This window comes from Botryllus schlosseri, chromosome 5 (assembly GCF_051294905.1).
Source record: "Botryllus schlosseri isolate E-star chromosome 5, Bs_hap1, whole genome shotgun sequence".
NCBI classification, from domain to species: domain Eukaryota; kingdom Metazoa; phylum Chordata; class Ascidiacea; order Stolidobranchia; family Styelidae; genus Botryllus; species Botryllus schlosseri.
This window is the reverse complement of record NC_137240.1, coordinates 12,741,391-12,761,219: the sequence shown is the minus strand read 5'-3', so window position 1 is coordinate 12,761,219 and position 19,829 is coordinate 12,741,391. Positions and strand designations below refer to the sequence as shown.

Genomic DNA, 19,829 nt, shown 5'->3' with positions numbered 1-19,829 from the left:
AAATATACTTTTATTGGAGAGCTACAAAATTAAATCGTCAGAATATTTCTCCATCGTATCATAGGATGACACTGCTTAGTGTTGTGACCCATAGGCTATTTGTGTTAAAGTTAAGAGCTTGATGCAGTACTAAATTTATTGTGAGCAAAGATCTTTACCACATTCTCAGTTGATTTAGTAGTCACACAAAGCAAGAAAACAAAACCCAATACAATTAACTTCCCCGTTTTCCCAATCGCACAGGTGAATTCGGGATGTGTACGTACATCGAGCTCGAACCAAATGGTATGAGCCTTCGACCACTTACCATTGTTTTTACTACAGTCATTAAAATAGAAGGGCTCCAGACCCAGGCAATTTTTGAAAGGGGGCGATGGATGGAAAAAGGTTAAGAACCACTGATTTAGATGGAGATATAAGAGTGATCCTCAGTACAATAAAACAAGCTGACTCACTACCTATCGCAGTCTGTTTGCATATTCTACAATGAGAACAAGTATACGACTTCCCCACAAAAACATCGAGTCAATGATTTAGACTACGATCAACTTTTTAGCATTTACTGCCGTTTTCATTGCCAATATTGATTCAACGGAAAATATGTCGCATAAACACTTGCAGTTCGTGTCGGTCAATATTATGTAACGGAAGCTGTAAAGGCATGATTCATTCTAATCCGTATCGCTGAAGTGGTCAAATTAGCCATTAAGCCCATTTACATGGCCGTTTGGGTCAGCTTATTCGAAGCTGACTCGTCAATCCGACTCTCTCGTTTTTGAAAAAGAGAAAAAGGCAGACGGCTTCAATCCGTCTTGAGCTCAATCCGTTCCGCAGAGTCGCTTGGAGACGACTTGAGCAGTACCGGTACTTGAAATCGAATCCAGACTACTGCTACTCGAGTACAAGCGGAAGTAATGCATAAATTCATATTCAATCACAACTAATACTAGTGATTTAGAAATCATATCTAAGCTACTTCAAGTATGGAAGTAGAAAACGAAGGTATGAAAATAACTCAAGAAAGAAGTTTAAAGAAGTGTATTTGATCGAGTCATTGCAGACTTTTGTTTGTCAATGGGCTAGAATCCAAAATTGTAAGATGCAAGATGATTTAGCGACCAACGCGAAAATGCGAATGGGGATGAAATAGGGGCATCTGTACTATTCGAAATTTTTACCATCAGACAGGGTCCACATGTCCTAATTACCATGACAATTTTACTCATGGCAGTGATGCGAATCTATCCATATAAGAATTTGTACTTGACGATATCTAAAAAACAAAACAAAAAATGAGTAGTTCTATTTCAAGAACTGCTAATATTGAAGTATAGTCTGAAAACGTGGCCTTTTGATCAAGAAATTGAACCAGACAAAGGCTACTTGAGAACTTTGAAAAACTAGATGTAGTTCGTTACTGACCACCTCTTCCCATATCACTCAGAATAATCAAATCTAGGTAGTCCTGAGCAATATTACTTACCAATTGCACTCTCTATTTCGACACAGAACAACATTCATCTGTTACCGGATCAGATTGAGACCTTGAATCCCATTTTCATCGTGACTCTGATTCCGCTGTTTGAGGTCACTTTGTATCCGTGCCTGAGACATTTCAAAATTGGGTTCACGCCACTTCGGCGGATGGGACTGGGACTTTTTCTTGCAGGTCTATCCTTCGTCGTCGCCGGTATTCTGCAAATACAAATCGAGGTAACAAAGTCTCCTCCTCCTATTGCGTATAATAGGGATGGTGTGAACCCCTGAAAGGTTCTGGCTGGTGTGAACACAAACTTATGATTTCGAGTGACGTCATAATGTTAATTCCAAGCAAATCTGACGTTTCCGTCTCATCAAACACAACTAACTCTTCCGGTGCACAGGAATATATAGGCCTAGAAAGAAAGTTGCCATACCGTCCTTTTTTCTAAGATTCGTCTTTATTATGAAGGGCGAAAACTACATTGTCCTTATTTATAAGATTCAACCTGGGCTGTAATCAAGTCTGAAGGTTCCGAGTCACAAGTCAATCACAATTTTATAGTTTTGGATCAAGTCAATTTGAGTCACGTCCAATTCACCACCGAGTCAAGACCGAGTGGGGGAGTAGAGGGTCGAGTTCAAGTCATTGTGTTCACCGCTCAGTTTCGAGTTCAAGTCATGTTCAACCCTATTTTTGTTACCAGTCTGATATGTGATATCGAATGCTTCGCATTGACAATATACCAATTTTCCTCACTATTAACAGTTTCCGGCCCATTTTTCAAGTACCAGTGCTGTCTTACGAAATACCAATAATGTGTAACTTTACTGTTTTTCGAAGTCACAATGAAATGCCTGTCCTAGTCTCGAGTCATATGACTTGGCCGAGTCGTGCGCAATGAGTCGATTACAGGTCGAGTTAATACACAAATTGACTCGAGTCATTACAACCAAAGATTTATCCTTATTTTTGACTTGTGTCCTTAATTATATTGTTTTCGGCAAAAAGGTCGTGATTAGTACTGGGGGAAAATGATTCATTTTTTAAAATTTTTAGCCACCAGTTTATAAATTTTCGCGGTTAGGTGACTCAGAGTCTTTGGCTGTCCTAGTTTTTGACCCATGTCGATGGCATCAGTGACGGAAGCGAGTCATTTTATTAGTAACAAATAAAATACCGTGATATGTCAAACGACATCCTTAAAACTCAGTGTAATTTCGTACGGTACAAGTCCCCTTTCGTTTTGCGCTGACTTTCCGTTGCTGTCATCTTGGCAGTGTTGGGATGACTCGAGTCATGACTTGACTCGAGTCAGACTCGGGTCACCTTTCTCGTATGACTTGACTTGACTCGAGTCACTTTGCTAAAATGACTTGACTTGACTCGTCGTGTCAGAAATGTGGATTGACTCGTGACTCGGAGCAAAATTCACGAGTCAATTTCAAGTCATCAAGTAATCGGTGTCGATAAAAATCACTGTATCTTCCATATGTTCGGATTGTTCGCGAAACGATGTTGTAACCCGTGAGAGCGACCAATCAGTCAATGATCGTGTGTTTTACTGAGCCTCCATTGTTTTTTCACGAATAAATTGACCACAAACGAAGTGATCGAAGCTCACAGCTTACGTTGTCGTAAACTAATAGTAAAGTAATTTAATAGCAAAATATCCATTTCTGTTCTCTGTTCTTACCTTAGCCAAACATCTTGTTTTATTGAAATTGAATTCCAATGTAGTTTATATACTCCTCAACCATTGGCGCAGGCTTGAATTGTATCATATCAATATGTAAATTGATAGTGTATTGCATCTTATCAATTGGTTTCTCTATTTGGCTGGTAACTATAAACTGAGGCTATGCAATTACTTACGTAGTTTAACAGTTCTACGTATATGTGAGAGATACAGCGCCTTCTTGCGTGTATATTTAACTCTATATTCGTACATCGGTTCAGAATCAATGACCACTCAATCTGTATTTCAGACAGCTAGCAAAATGCAACGACGTATTCATGCCTCATACTTCGAAAAGGCAAATTGACTTGAATTTGACTTGACTCGTGACTTTACTTTACTTGACTCGACTTGACTCGAGTCACCTCCAAAAATCGAGTGACTTGACTTGACTCGAGTCACCTTCAAAAGTCAATTGACTTGACTTGACTCGAGTCAAAATGTGCAATGACTCGAAATGACTCGTGACTCGAAGGTAGTGACTTGATCCCAACACTGCATCTTGGTACTGTTGAAATCCAAGGAATTTCGATCATTGGTGTTGAGGTACTGGAAAATCGTGTTATTATACAAAATCTGTTAACATGGCGGTCAAAGTTTGTTTGCGAACGAATGATCAAGGTTTTCAAACCGTATCCGAATGTAAAACGTATGTTCGAACCATCCCTACTCGGCCTGTTGTTCATTCGAATGGTGTATTTTTATCTGAATATTCCATAACTGAATTTGTATATAGGATGGACAAACACCGTTACCCGGAAGAGATCAATTTGGAGTAAGAATCTATAATGACGCAGGTTGTGAGATAAACGTCTTATCGGCAACCGACGGGGTCGAATTTGATGTGATTGTACCGCCGAAAAACGTAAGTCACATTACATAAGGAAAGTTACGCTCAATCCCTTATTCCCGACTGTGTAAGCATGAAATGCACGAACTAGAAACTACCTCATTATATTCCCTCGCGGTTGTGCGCCACATTTCCATGTTTCTAGAAATGTTTCGAATCCGCGGCTTTTCTATTGATAAAAATACTTTCATGCATCTTCTCACTTGCACAAAGCGTGACTAATATGCTTGCAGGCGTGAGTTATGCAGCGGGACATGATCGTATCTATGCGGCTAATACTAATATTTATACAACCGTATGCCCAATTGAGAGTGAGATATGCGCCTTAAAAATATTTCTCGCACTTTCACCAACGAATCGAGTGTGGACATCTCTTTCGCCATACTAATATTTTTCAAGGCAATGGCAGCAGATATTCGAATTATCGAGATATGTTGTATCAAGATTGTACCTGATATATATTTTCACTCTTGATATACTTGTCCCGCGAAATTCACATTTAATGTGAGCGGAACTCAATATAACGGTTGGGCTCATTTATAGTGCGATATATCGAGGGCGCCTGTCTATAATAGAGCACATGCATCATTTCCATGACAGCTTTTCGATTCATATAATCGTACTTCACTTATTCTCATTGAACATTAATTATGTTGCCACTTCCCATCCAGACGAACAACTTCACAGAAGATTTCCTGAGTTGGCGCGAAGATTTCACGTTGACATATGTCGACTGCAATGGAGACGATAGGACTGCTACGATGAGCCCGATAGCAGAAACCGTTCAAGAGCTCATAATCCGCGATGAAGATGGCAGCCTGCCGTCTGTCGTTAGTATATTTAATCGAGACTTTTCTATATTGCATGCCATGCAAAGAAGAGCCTACAATGCACATACGCTGTAAACATGGTAAGGATGGTGGTCTCATTAAAAGAGAGGAGACAAGAGACAGCCTGCAATTGTGATAACCGTCTGTAAATTACTGTGTCTTTGTAAACACGGCCACGGACCCACGGTACATTGTTTCTTGTCCAAAAGCATCATGTAATCAAGACACCGTTTTTCGCTGTAGCCGTGTCGCTGTTAAGGTGCTATTGATATCTGATTGATTCGATCCACTGTGGAAGACACCAAGTCTTACTTATCTATAGCTCGTATGAAGTGTCGTTGCCAATTGTACCAAGATCCCATTAAATACCATCCACTATCTACCCCGATCTTCATCGAATCTTGGCTGTATACCGTAACGATATTATCATGGAAAAGCACTTTCCCGAGCACTTTTCGTTTTGTATCTAATGCACTACATTGCTCAAAAGCTTCGGGTTCCAACGACAAATGCTTTATTTCAGGGTATGATGCCTACGAAAAAGTCGGAGGACGGCGGCGGAAAGATCTCATTCATAAATACAGGCAGCGGTAACATTTCGATCATAATTAATACAGAAAGTGGCACTGTTGAGATTGAAGACTTAGAGCCTGGGAAGCGATCTGACGACGTTCCTGTTGAAATAGAAACGTAAGCGTCGGAATTTCGTAAAAGCTGCGCAGTCCGTCTGCAATTGTATAATGTTTCCATACAATCCACAATTTCTAAACCACCAATCGAATTATTATTCCTGGAAGAGGAATTAAATTAAAATAGAGGCATGGGTTGTCATATTATTCCTCACTGTAGGTAGAACTCGTGGTAAATGCAGAGGCGGCTATTACTTTTCGTGAGTACTCCAGTACGTTTTGTTCACTTTCAATACTGATTCAAGCGGTAATGGTTTTGGACAACTTCCAATTCTACGGAACAGTTTTTGACACAAAACTAGACCTGTTACACTTTGCCTTTTGTGAAGTAGGAAGTACTTTCAGCATTGGTTTGCATCACCCTTGTGAGTGGTGGAGCATTTACTGCTTCGAGCGGTACCACATGCCCATTGATATTATAGCGCTACTCGGCAACCCCACACCATTTTACCAGCCATTGATTTATGTGTTCCCAACCGAGAGGCAAGTTTAATCTAGTTTTTCAATCTAGAGCAGTGGTTCCCAACCTTTTTCGACCCATCGCACCCTTTTCAAGGTCAACACCGATCATCGCCCCCCAAATTTTGTGTACCGAAAATTGGGTATACAAATTGCCATCACCGGCGGGTTGACTAAAAAAAAAAAAATTTCGGCTCGATGTCTGATTTGACACATTTTTGCAACTAAATTTCCGTGGGTTGACTAAAAAAAAAAAAAAAAAAAGGTCAGCCGTTTTGACGCGTCATCGCCCCCCTATCTCCCCCTTCGCTATTTTCGCCCCCCGTCGCCCCCTTTGTCCATTTTCGCCCCCTGTCGCCCCCTTCGTCATTTTCGCCCCCCTAGACCGCCAAATCGCCCACGTTGGGAACCACTGATCTAGAGCATAGACCAGGGGTGACCAGCCTTTTAGCTATTCACGGTCGCATTGCGATTACTTATGTAGCTTACGGCCGCGTTCTCGGTTGCAATGAACTAACTGGACACCAAATACCCATCATGTTTAACTGTCCATGACCATTTCCGGTGAATTCCGGACTAAGGTACTTTTTCATATCGTCTTACTATACGCATCGAAATCGCTAGTGGTCATGTAATGAATAGTTACTAGGAGTGGTCATGGTAGTTGGCCGTAGTTGGAAATTTTTTTCAGATTCACGAATAAATTTCGTCATTAATATTAGTAGTTTCACATATTACTATCAAATTTTCATCCTTTTCTCAGCCCATGTGATCAGATTCACCGATATAGTTGACGGGGGGAGTGCTTTCGAAAATTTAGCCAAGTTATAAATGATTATGCATATTAGGGGTCTTCAAAAATGACTTGTTTTCTCAAATCGTACTGGCTACTTGATAAAATTGTTAGGTACCGGTACCTAATTTAAGCCTAAGTCCCTTCCGATTTACTACTATAAGGTTGCGACACTTCGACCAAATCTACTTTGAAGACGACTTACTTGAGTTTTAAGACTGTTCATTTGTACTTCTACTTGAATTGAATTATATATTCATATTGAAATTCCATGTGGTTGCCAGCAACGTTTGATAAAAATTGTATCTATTTTTATTTAATAAATCCAAAACTTTTTCCTCTTGTAGCAATGCTTCTATAGGTTGGAATTGAGCTAAAATTGGTGTGAAGCGTTTTTTAGGAACCCTAACAATTTACAATTGAATAGTATATTCATATTAAAATGAACCTGAATATTTCATTTCATGCTGGTGACTTCATATTTCGAGATACGATTGTTGATATACAATGTTCTTTCCAATTCTCTACTAGTTGCTGACGATTACCCCTGACGAGTGCTAGCCGATAATATTCGGGTTCATTTCAATATGAATACACTATTCAATTGTGTATTGAAGTTCTGTACCTCCAAGAAGCTCCCTAACAATTTAATCAAGTAACCAGTAAAATTTGAAAAAAAGTGATTTTTGAACAGTCTTACTGTTCATACGCCGATAGTCTGGCTATACTTCCGAATAGATGATAGCGATTGAAAGTAATTAATCAATCAATGTGATTCATCTATAGTTTTATAATCATCCTCTCAGGAATTTGTACTACATTGATGACGGTTCCATGGAGTACAACGGATCGATCTTCGTTGAAGTCGGAGCAATGTACACTATCATTATCGACGACGACTCGACATGGAATGTGAGAGTGCATCTTTTCTACTTGTTCTCTCGAATTTTACCACACTGCTTGTCAAAAACATCGGGGCGGAAGTGGTAAAAGTTGTCAGTGCTGATACCTAAGAAGTGGAAGTAGTCCTACAAATATCTACTCGATTGCAAGTATAAATAAACTGCTTCAAGTAAAAGTAGAAACGCGATGTCTGGGAAGTACCCAAGTAAGTAGTTATGAGAAGTAGAATGGGTCGATGGGGCGTACCAGGGTTGTAACCGAGTCACAAAGCTCCGAGTCACAAGTCAATCTCACTTTTATAGTTTTGACTCGAGCCAAGTCGAGTCATTTTCAATTCACCACCGAGTCAAGTCCGAGTCCAAGTCATCGACCAGAGGTTCGAGTCCGAGTCCTCGTATTTCGACTCGAGTCCGAATCCAAGTCATTGTGTTGACTGATCAGTTTCCAGTTAAAGTCTTGTTAAACCCACTTTTATAACTCCGTTTGGTGATATCGAATGGTTCGCATTTATAATATACTAATTTTCTTCACTTTTAACCTTTTTGGGTCGCATTTTCAAGTACCAGTACCAATAGACGAAATCCCAATAGGGTGGTTGCTTTACTGTTCTTCGAAATTACAATGAAATGTCTGAGTCTCGAGTCATATGACTTGGTTCGAGTCATGCGCAATGACTCGAGTCCAAGTCGAGTCAATACATAAATTGACTCGAGTCCAGTCGAGTCATTTACGTATTTTGAGAAAATGACTCGAGTCAAGTCGAATCATCAGAAAATCGTGTCATGACTCGAGTCATTACAACCCTGGGGCGTACTCCGAAAAGTTATAACCAGTTTTTTGCTGACCACCTCTTCACCGGGCGATACATCACAGTCCAATTGTGGTCGCATATATCTCGCTAGTGACAGAATGCCATAATGAATGACAGTCGTTGCATGAAAGGTGTATGGTAGTGGATCTCAACCGGGGATCCGCGAAGCATTTTCGGGGGGTCCGCGAAACCTCCGAATTTGCAAAATGGTTGACAATCTAATTTGTAAATTTTTTAGTTAGAGAAATCACGAGGCAGTTTCGATGCATAAATGTTCAAACTTCAGGACTCACATGAACAGAATGACCGTCTGAGATGAAATATTCTGCAGAGCAAACTCATTCTAATAGCCAATAGCCTACTGATAAAAAGATGTTGCTGTTTGAGGATGTTTTGTTGGGGTTTTCAAAACAATTTGTTTGCAAAAATCCATTTTCCCCTGTGATGTAAATAACTTTAAATAACTCGCTACAGAAAGTCTTCCCATTTTCTACATCAATAGTATTATGTCATTTTCAAGAAAAGTCGTTTTTCTGATTTTTATCACTAGCCTACAGTTAATATTTACACAAGGCAGGTGACGGTTGCACGATATTTGAGGCAAATTTGAACTAAAAATTTGGGGGCGGGGGTCCGTGACGGTCCAAAGGAGGTCCGTGAAGACAAAAAGGTTGACAGCCAGTGGTTTATACCACTCACCCGGTGTATTGTTCACAGACCAGAGACATCAATCCGAACACCATCAGCGTTGCGTGGATCTTCCCGCAATTCTTTATCATAACACTTGGAGAAGTCTTTCTATCTGTGACTGGTCTGGAGTTTTCCTACTCACAGGTAAATGTTTTACCTCTTTAATTATAACTTTCGCTTGTTACATATGTTTCGAAGCTTCGAACCCACGGGTCAAGGTTCACGTTTGGGCTTCCCATTCGTGTGGGGTGTTAGAATCATGCTTAAATGTTACAATAATCTATGGCGTAATAATCAAGCCTATGTGTTGTCTGGACCCTGTTGTCGAGGATGGTATCTAGAATTGACAAGGTAGTCGTACCGGAACCAGAAGTCATAGTTGCGGCTTCGAGTTACACTCAGGGCCGTAACAGGACATCGTCAGCCCCCCCAAAAAAAAATTGGTCTTGGGCCCCCCATATGATGATACACCGAACTTCTGGGAGGCTTCGCCCCCCAGACCCCCCTGGGGCTAGACGCTGTTTCATGCTACTTATCATAGTCATTGGAGGCGTTTACTGAGTCGGCTTTTATCGACTAATCGCGCGAAGCGCGAAAAAATTCTGTAATTCATGTTTGAATCGGCCAATATGATCGGGAATTGCATATATATTGCTATCAATTTATATCCTCTCTCTGCTCACTTAATCAGATTTACAGGTAGAGCTGAGTGAGGTGTGTTTGAAAAGATAGGACCCCTCAATAATAATCAAACATCTTCGGGCGTATACCCATTGGCAGGAACGAAACAGCACTTCGTCAGCCCCCACACCCCCACCAAAAAAATGAGTCTTGGGCTCCCATAGGGTGATAAACCTACCTCCAATCACGTTGTTTGCTTTGCCACGAAATTAGTCGTAGGCTACTGTTTAGTGAGCCAGCCCCAAGCGCGAAAATTTTCGATAATTCATGATAAAATCGGTCAATAAGATCGGGAATTGCATATATATTTCTATCAATTTATTGTCCTCTCTGCTCACGTAATCACATTTACCGGTGAAGCTGAGTGTGGTGTCTTGGAAATTGTAGGGCCCGTTGGTATGACTCCGTAACATGAGGTTATTTTGTCATCTCCTGTCAGCTATATCTAAAAATATAGAATCGCCCAAACGTAGGCTACTAAACTAAAGGACGCACACGATTTCAAATTGGTATTTCTTCACTTGCTTATAATTTTCCCTGCGGGATGGTATTTGTCTTGTAAGGTTCAGATTGCCAAGACAGGAACATTCGGTGCCGGTCATGTAGGCACCTATGGACAATTAAACCTATATGTATTTTGTATATATAACGAAGTTTTCGGTCAGCATAAGCGCAGTCCTTTTCGGCCAAGGTTTTCTCGCCGCCGATCGTTTTGGCACACTTCTTGGAGTCTAATGTTACATGGCCCAAAACTTTATATGTCTTGGTGCATCGTGGCGCGGTTATGGTCAACGCCGATATGCCCATTTCTATAAACCTTGCGAGGGGCGTACGATATTCACGATGAATATCGTAGGCCCCGCCTTGCGTATTTTTTCTTGGGTGAAGAGTACCCCAAAATCAAGATATTTGGCAACTTGAAATCGCGCGAAGCGCTAAAACATTTTGAAAAAGTTGCATAAATTTTCAAAAAATACTCTACAGTTACGGTCCTGGTTACACTATGTGCATTGTGCAGTGCAGCCGTTACTGCGTCTCTATCATTGTTTTTGCATTTGACAATAAAATCTGATAGAATATAATAAACTACCACCAAGCTTGGTGATAGAAAATACAGTAATACACAAACGTGTGCGAGATATTCGCAACAAAGGACATGTCTTAGGTTCAAAATACTTTGCGCTACCCAACTGCAATGCTAAGCACCGTTAATGACTGTCATATCCATCATTCCTTGTATTTTGAGGTTGGTAATATACCTTTACATCAGGGGTGGCCAACCTTTTTGCTATTTACTTATGTAGCCTACGGCCGCATTCCAGGATATAGTCGCAATGAACTAACTGGACACGAAATACCCATGTTAAACTGTTTATGTCCATTTCCGGTGAACTCCGGACTAATCAACTTTTTCATATCGTCTTACTATACGCATAGAAATCGCTAGTTACTGGGAGGGGTTATGGTCGCGGCTAGCGCGAAAACTTTTTCAGATTCACGAATGAATTTCGTTATTAATGTTAGTAGTTTCACATATTACATTCAAATATTTATCATTTCTCAGGCCATGTGATCAGATTCACCGGTAGAGTGAATGGGGGGAGTGTTTTCGAATTTTTAGGCCAAGTTATAAATGATGATGCATATTCGGGTGGGCCAATTGTTATTAGTCTCTTTGCTGCATGCTGTTATTTTTTGACCTCCCATAGCAAGATATTGGAATCTCCCAGAGACAGTGGCGTAGCAGCATATGCTGCCGACCCTGGCTTTCGTTTAAAATGCCGCCCTTAGTGGGAGTGTTGGGACCAAGTCACTACCTTCGAGTTGCGAGTCATCTCGAGTCATTGCACATTTTGACTCGAGTCAAGTCAAGTCAATCGATTTTCGAAGGTGACTCGAGTCAAGTCAAGCCACACGTTTTTGGTGGTGATTCGAGTCAAGTCAAATCAAGTCACGAGTCAATTCACAATTCAAGTCAAATTGAATTCTCGAAGTATGAGTGATGATTCAAAGTCATTAGATTTTGCTTGCTGTGTGAAAGACAGATTATTGGCCATTTATCTTGAATCAAATAACGAATATAAAGGTAAATATACATGCAAAAAGGCAAGGCATCGCTCACGCACACGTAGAACTGCTAATAAAATAGGCGAGGAACTGCATATAGCTCCATGCTACAGTATGCTTTTATCAGCCAAAACAGAGGATCGAATACGAAGCCTCGAGAACTTGAAACAAATTGATATGGTACAATACACTACCCATTTACACATCCGTGAGAATATAAACGCATAAACTCTATTCGTTCAATTGAAATCATACAAGAGGGTTGGTAAATGTGAGCACTGCGCAATGTAAACACTTAGCCGTATAAGAAACAGAGATAGATACGTTGCTGTTAAATTAATCTACTACTATTGCGACAACGTAAGCTGTGATCATTTGGTTTGCGGTCAATTCATTTGTGATGCAACAATGAAAGGTCAGTGAAACGTACAATCAGTGAATGACTGGTTGCTCTCACATGTGACACCGGCGTATATCGCGAACAATCCGAACATACACTGATACACAAGATACAGTGATTTGATCGACACCGTTTAATTGACTACTTGAAATTGACTCGTAGATTTTGATTCGAGTCACGAGTCAATCCACATTTCTAAAGCGCCGAGTCAAGTCCAATCAAGTCATTTTTGCAAAGAGACTCTAGTCAGGTCAAGTCTTACGAAAAAGTTGACTCGAGTCATCCCAACACTGTTTAGTAGACCGCAGCAAATTTTGCAACAGTTTCATATTCAAGCAATCTTTTCAATAAAAATGATTACAAATAATGTGTTGAGTCTCAGGAGTTTTGTATTGCTTGAGAAACAATCCTCACTGTCTCTGCGTTAAGGCCAAAAAAAAAGACAATATGGAGAACAAATGTATTGGGCAAATTAAAGATCAATGGACGCCTCAAAATTGAACTTTTCGAGCTTTCACCGAGGCAAAATCAGCGATAATATCTTCAAAATCAAGTTTTTGAACGTAGCATCTTGGTATCGAAAGAGTCGATAGGGCTGATAGCCTATCATCAATAGTTGAGTTGAGTTGAGGAATTACTGATTAGATGCGCGCGTTCTCGTTTGCTATCATCTGTATTGGGCTACTAATGCTTGTCTGCTTTATAAACTCGTATTCCGTCGGTGTCACTTGTCAGTGTTTGATTTGTTATTATTACTGCGCATGGTGCAGTGCACGGCGTTGAATTACGTCGTCAAATATTGATGCAACACGAGACTCTCGTTGGCGCAAATTCTGAATTTATTCGATTAGTTTGAACAGCAACCTTCTATGTTCCAATAAACTTCATTGCTGGACGGACTCTATCTTGCGCAACCATATCGCGGATCGAATTTCAAACCCTTGGGATATGTTTTTCTATTGATAAGGTTTCGGCATGCGCCCATATTGCTCTTGCTGCAATAACACGTGGATAATTAAAATCGCACCATTTAACGATCAAATTCGACTGGCTGATCGGGGCATACGTAGACCGTAGGCCCCGGGCTGATATTAACCAGCGCGTTGTCGGCATTAAAACCCCAGGTGCGTAGCCAGGGAGTTTCTCATTTATAACTAGAAATCCCGTCCTTTTGAAATGCCAATTCACTAATTCGTATTATCGATGCTGCGTACTGCAAATTAGCGAGAATCATTTGTATGCGAAATGGGTCATCGATATGCCATGTGCACTATCGTCGGTGGTTGGATTTAGCGAGTCCGCATGCAGGCCTGCTACCGTCCGCAGAAACACTTTCGCCAAACAGTAACAATCTCTGAGTGTAATATTGTTTGTGTTTATGTATCTATTTGATTAAAACTTATGCCCGCGTCAGAACAAATTGTGCTCGTTGCCATTGCCGAATCTGGGTATTTAGGTATGACTATAGCGCACCCTGTAATTGTAATTATTGCAGGTTTGCGGCATGTCTGCAATTTCGTCATCACCGCAACCTTGCCGGCCGATTGTACAGTCCGATAAATTGATTACTACTATGTATTTCGCACAGCGTACTGATGATGATTTCAGCAAACGAACGATCCTTATTAGTTGTAGTACATATACAAATTCGACCTCGTAGTTGGAAACGTAGATTTCATCGAGCGCTCTGAGAAATTCCATTTTCTATCGCGATTTGACGACCAAATATACGTCCACCTTCTACAAATTAAAGTGCATTATTTGCATCGATGAGGGCCGCAAGCCGCGTTTAAAATTTTTTGTGATAAATATTCTCGGAGCGCAAAGTTGAACAGTGTTTTATTGTGAGTTCCTGCTAGTTGGAATTTATTCCAGTGCCCATGATATTAATCCAATTATGCTTTGCGAACGTAAATCGGGAAATGCAGCAATGCAGTCAAAATCGATGTTTTAATCAGCAAAAAATTGTCGCGATGCGAGCTACTCAATACGAAGTAAAAACCCATTGTGTTAGAGGTAAGGGATAAGTACTGATTGGCCGCGCGCGTTTGTAATCGTAATTCTTGTCTGTCTTTCGTGTTCCAGAATTGTCGCGCTGTATTACTGCTCAGTCCAGCGACGAATGCCGAGCGCGCGGCAACCAATAACGTAATTTCGCAATCATCTCAGCGGGAGATCGCGTCACGTTACATTGCGCGATATGCGTGCACGGACGAAACTCGCTTATTAATCGCGGCCCCCGCGTAACACTGATAATACGACTTGTTGAATTTCAACTGAATATTAGCGTCAGAATCGTCATTCCAGACTATAGTGACACTACTATAATCTCCGGGTGCTCTTTCTTAAGATAATATCATCCAAAGAATAATGCAAAATCATCACAAAACTTCTTTATACCTTTACAAATTCAGAGTGAAAGAAGTTAATACTTGAAAAGCAATTCAAGAAGTAATGGAAGTAGCCTAAAAACATAACCACTTGAGTATGTAGCGCAAGTACGCAAACCTACTTGAATAACTGGAAAAAGTATAACTATTTCGTTGCTGGCCACCACCGCATAGCAAATATTCAATTATCCAACAAAATGTATTGTACACACAGAGTACAAAGTAGGCTATATACCATAAGTAGGGCGATTTTTTGATCTCAAATATCACAATTTTAACTTGTTTTGACATTAAAAAACTTTATTTTGACCAAATTTTGACCTCACGTATGTAAATTAGGTGTTTTCCCACAAAATCTTAGAATTGTGGTACTTATCTTCATTTCTGGTCGGAACTGTCTGTCATTACGAAGTAGTTAGGCCTGAGCTAACTTTTTTTACGTAAAAACTGACAAATTTTTACATGTAAAAACTTTATTTAAACTAAATCTGAACCTATGAAGAATTCCAGTAGTTACATCACGCATTATGGGAGAACTAATTAAAATTTATTGTAGTACAACGAAAGATACTTTCCTATATTCTCGGGTAGAAACTGTATGTCCTTACTAAGTAGCAGAGATGAGCGGATTTGAAATTTCTATGTCTTAATCCAATCCAAATCCAAATCTGCAAATCCTAATCATATTCCAGAAATTTTGTATATTCCAATTCTAATCCTAATCCGATTCAAACTTAGAATTCCACTTAGAAAGCCTACATCTTATGCATATGATTCTGTAAAAACACATAAAACGCTAATGAGTGCCAAAAGACATGAAGTAACTTTGATAGGACGAAAAACTTTGTCGCCATTCGCCACAGGACATCAATCTTTGTCGCTTGCTTTTTCTATACTATCTTCTATTACTTGTCATTCAGTGTGCATGTCCCCTCTTTGCATCGCCGAGGCCAAAGAGGGTGTATGATTCCAAAGACTACTCCAAGTCGTTTCGATACCTTCCTATCTTTTCATTGTATCCAGCACCGTAACTGCCGCACCCCAAACCCCCCAATTGGGGGGGGGCCGAGCTCGATGGGGGGCCCAAAATTATTTCGTGAATTAGCATAAATCATAGAGTATTTTTTGAAAATTTATGCAATTTTTCAAAATTTTTTCGCGCTGGGCGCGAATTCACGTAGCCATTTATCTTTCTTATTGGGTATTGGGCCATTACCGCGCCACGACCCACCAAGACATACAATCAAGTTTTAGGCCATATAACATGCGACTCCAAGAAGTGTGCCAGAACGATTGGCAGCGAGAAAAGCTTGGCCGAAAAGGTCTATGCCCTTATGCAGATCAAAGACTTCGCTATATATACAAAATACATATAGGTTTAATTGTCCATAGGCGCCTAAATGACTGGCGCCGAATGTTCATGTCTTTGCAATCTGAACCTCACAAGACAAATGCCATCCCGCTGGGAAAAATTTTATGCCAGTGAAGAAATACCAATTTGAAATCGTGTGGTTCTCTTAGTTTAGAAGCCTACGTTTGGGCGGTTCTATATTTTCTGATATAGCAGACTGGAAGTCACGAAATAACATCATGTAACGAAGTCATATCAACGGTTCCGCCCGCCCGAAGATGTTTAATCATTATTTACGGGCCCTCCCGTTTTCAAGACACTTCACTCAGCTCTACCGGTAAATCTAATTACGTGAGTAGAGAAGACAATAAATTGATAGCATATTATATATGCAGTCGCCGATCTGATTTACCGATTTTATCATAAATTATCGAAAATTTTCGCGCTTGGCGCTGGCTCTCAATACAGTACGGGTAATTTCGTGACAAACGTGAACAACGTGATAGGGGGTCGTTTTATCACCCTATGGGAGCCCAAGACCCACGTTCTTGGGGGCCTGACGAGGTGCTGTTTCGTTCCTGCGAACGGGTATACGCCCGAAGATGTTTAATTATTATTGAGTGGTCCTACCATTTCAAACACACCTCACTCAGCTCTACCGGCAAATCTGATTACGTGAGTAGAGAGGACAATATATTGATAGCATATTATATATGCAATCGCCGATCTGATTGACCGATTTTATCATAAATTATCGAAAATTTTCGCGCTTCGCGCTGGCTCACAATACAGTACGGGTAATTTCGTGACAAACGCGAACAACGTGATGGGGGGGGGGGGGCGTTTTATCACCCTATGGGAGCCCAAGACCCACGTTTTGGGGGCCTGACGAGGTGCTGTTTTGTTCCTGCCAACGGGTATACGCCCGAAGATGTTTAATTATTATTGAGTGGTCCTACCTTTTCAAACACACCTCACTCAGCTCTACCGGCAAATCTGATTACGTGAGCAGAGAGAAGATAAAAATTGATAACAATGTATGCAATTCCCGATCATACTGACCGATGAAATCATGAATACTAGAAATTTTGCGCGCTTCGCGCGCTTAGGCGACTAAAGCTGATTCACTAAAGAAACACCCAATGAAAATGATGAATAGTGGTAAACAGTGTATCGCCGGAGGGGAGTCTGGGGGGCTTCGCCCCCCAGACGTTCGGTCTATAACACTATGGGGGGCCCAAGACCAAATTTTTTGGGGGGGGGCTGACGAAGTGCTGTTACGGCCCTGATTGTATCGCAATTTTTTTGGTGTATTGAACTGATACAAATTGCTAATAAACCGTACTGAACTCTTCCGAAAATCGGTAAATCCAATCCTAATCCATTATTTAAAAAATCTCAAATCCTAATCCAATCCTAGTCCGCTAAACTTTCCCAAATCCGGTTTTCCCAAATCCTAATCCATGCTCATCGCTGCTAAGATGCTTGCCAAGAATGGAGAAAGAACGTTCAACAGTAGCAGTTGTTGGCTGGCAACACTGAAGTTGTGTGTACAGTACACGGCTGGTGAAACTCCGTGTTGCTTCATTCTGACAGTTTTGTCTACATCACAATTTTTCATCATGCCCTTGTTGATATAAAAACCAATGCCCATTCCCCACGCAGACTTGCTTCAGTTAGGATATTGTGGTACGTTGAGCATAACACCATGCTAACCTATTTGTTTCATTTGGCCGTTTATGATTCACAATGAGCGGACAATGGGCCGTCTACAACGGTAGGCCGATAAATTGTGCTACAAGGTGTAAAATATCAATAATAAGTTCACCCACAGTGCAAACATCTACGATACAAACAATATGCAGGTTGCAAAAACATTTTGACTTTGTGAACAATTTTGACATTTTTTGACCTAACGCTACAATTTTGACAAAATTTTGACTTTTTTGACACGCCCTAACCATAAGCCATCGCGGTTCTTTGCGACTATCATATCGTGAATTTGCAGGCCCCGCCAAGCATGAAGTCAGTGGTGACCAGCTTTTGGTTGTTGACCGTATCATTCGGGAATATCATCGTTTTGATCATCACCGGAGCGCAAACCATCGAGTCTCAAGTTGCGGAATTCTTTTTGTTCGCCGGATTGATATTCCTGGCAGGATTGATCTTCATTGTTCTCGCATACTTGTAAGTTTTATCGCGGTATGTTTATTGCAAACATTAAATTATATATAAGCTGGACTATAATCCCGGGTGTGCCGAAGGAATAGGAATATGACGTTGTATATTTTTGCGCTTGATGTTTTTACGGCATATTTACCGACTGATGATATACAAACAACATACGAACTGTACATGCATGCCATGAGTGCATGATGTGCATATACCGCTGGACATTCGACAAGGCAGGTGCAGATATAGCCTTGCAAGCCTTTCTAAGTCTTGCACCACCCTTTCAAGCTATCACGGTAATGCTGCGAGCGCCAATAGGGGAATCCATGGATACCAATGTTATACTAGTCAGAGGTCTGGCACGGCCAAAGGTGATCAGTAACGTAGTATTTCTACTTTTTCGAATTACTTAAGTAGTTTTACGCGACTTGTGGTACTTATTCAAGTAAATCAAATTTCCTGCTACTTCTACTTCGTAATATTTTGTGATCTACTTACTTACTTTTCGCTATTTTCAGTTTGTCAAGTAGAAGTTTAATCCTCTAATCAGAAATAGAGCCTGACGAATTTCGGGGCTGTTTTAAAAGAGAACCAACATTTAATTTTCACAAAGTTAAGTTAAGCCCAGAATTTTCGTTTCGATTCGCGCACAGCTGATATGGAGTGACAAATATGTTTTCACGAGAGTTTCGGTGAATATAAAGGCAGCGAGTTGAGTGGTCCCGTTCACACCGCATTGTCGCCCATATAAAATATTTCATCACAGTAAATATGGCCCATCATACCGTTTGAAACTACCGTTTCGCAATCTCGCAATTACCTATCATACCGTAATCTACTTTCATCACTACTACTTTGACTACTTTGATCACTTCTGGACGCGGCCGAGGATTGAACCCACGACCTACCGATCGAGAAGCGGACGCTCCACCATTACGTTCTCTTGTAGGCAACGTGTTCATGCTTTTCGTCATGCTGCCGTTAATTTTAACAGCTACATCCCGGTCGATGAACATGAATTTGATGAAGAAATTCGATTGGAGTCCGACAGGAATAAAGAGTTACACAAGCAAGTAAAAGGCAAGGCCGTATCTGTCCACCCGTATGAAAATGAAGCCTTTGCCGAAGATGAGCACGTCACCGCTTTGTAGAACCGTACTCTTCACGTGTGGTCTGGCGTGCAATACTTATATCTTTTTAATTCTACAGCAAATTTGTCAAAGCCTGATTCGTTCCTGTTTTCTGTATTGTGTTGATATTGCTCCAAATTGACGCCCTTCTCGAGTAGAAGTGCTGGCCAAGGCAGAGAGACGATGCCATCCAAAATTGAATTCGATATACATTAACGGAGATTCATGTCGTGAAAGAAATTAAGACAGACCGGTATAAATCAGTGTACATATTTCGTTTTGATAGGTAGTATTCGTTATTGGATATGAAGTGTCACTTTTCGAGTATGTCGGATATAACTGCAAATATATATTCAATGTGTATACCTGATGATTTTGCTACATGTTAATTTTTG

At 40.6% G+C, this 19,829-nt stretch overlaps 1 protein-coding gene across 1 annotated transcript in view; it reads left to right on the top strand.

Moving 5' to 3' along the window:
• Positions 1 to 19,804, top strand: part of LOC145439045 (solute carrier family 15 member 2-like) — a 32,030-nt gene extending 12,226 nt beyond the window's left edge. Inside the window, exons 10-17 of the mRNA XM_080316508.1 lie at positions 1,510 to 1,713; positions 3,955 to 4,083; positions 4,740 to 4,898; positions 5,422 to 5,588; positions 7,646 to 7,751; positions 9,271 to 9,387; positions 18,141 to 18,319; positions 19,299 to 19,804. Of these exons, the coding sequence (XP_080172634.1) occupies positions 1,510 to 1,713; positions 3,955 to 4,083; positions 4,740 to 4,898; positions 5,422 to 5,588; positions 7,646 to 7,751; positions 9,271 to 9,387; positions 18,141 to 18,319; positions 19,299 to 19,455 (1,218 nt within the window). The 3' untranslated portion in view covers positions 19,456 to 19,804. The remainder of the gene's footprint in view (positions 1 to 1,509; positions 1,714 to 3,954; positions 4,084 to 4,739; positions 4,899 to 5,421; positions 5,589 to 7,645; positions 7,752 to 9,270; positions 9,388 to 18,140; positions 18,320 to 19,298) is intronic.
• Positions 19,805 to 19,829: the final 25 nt, after the last annotated feature.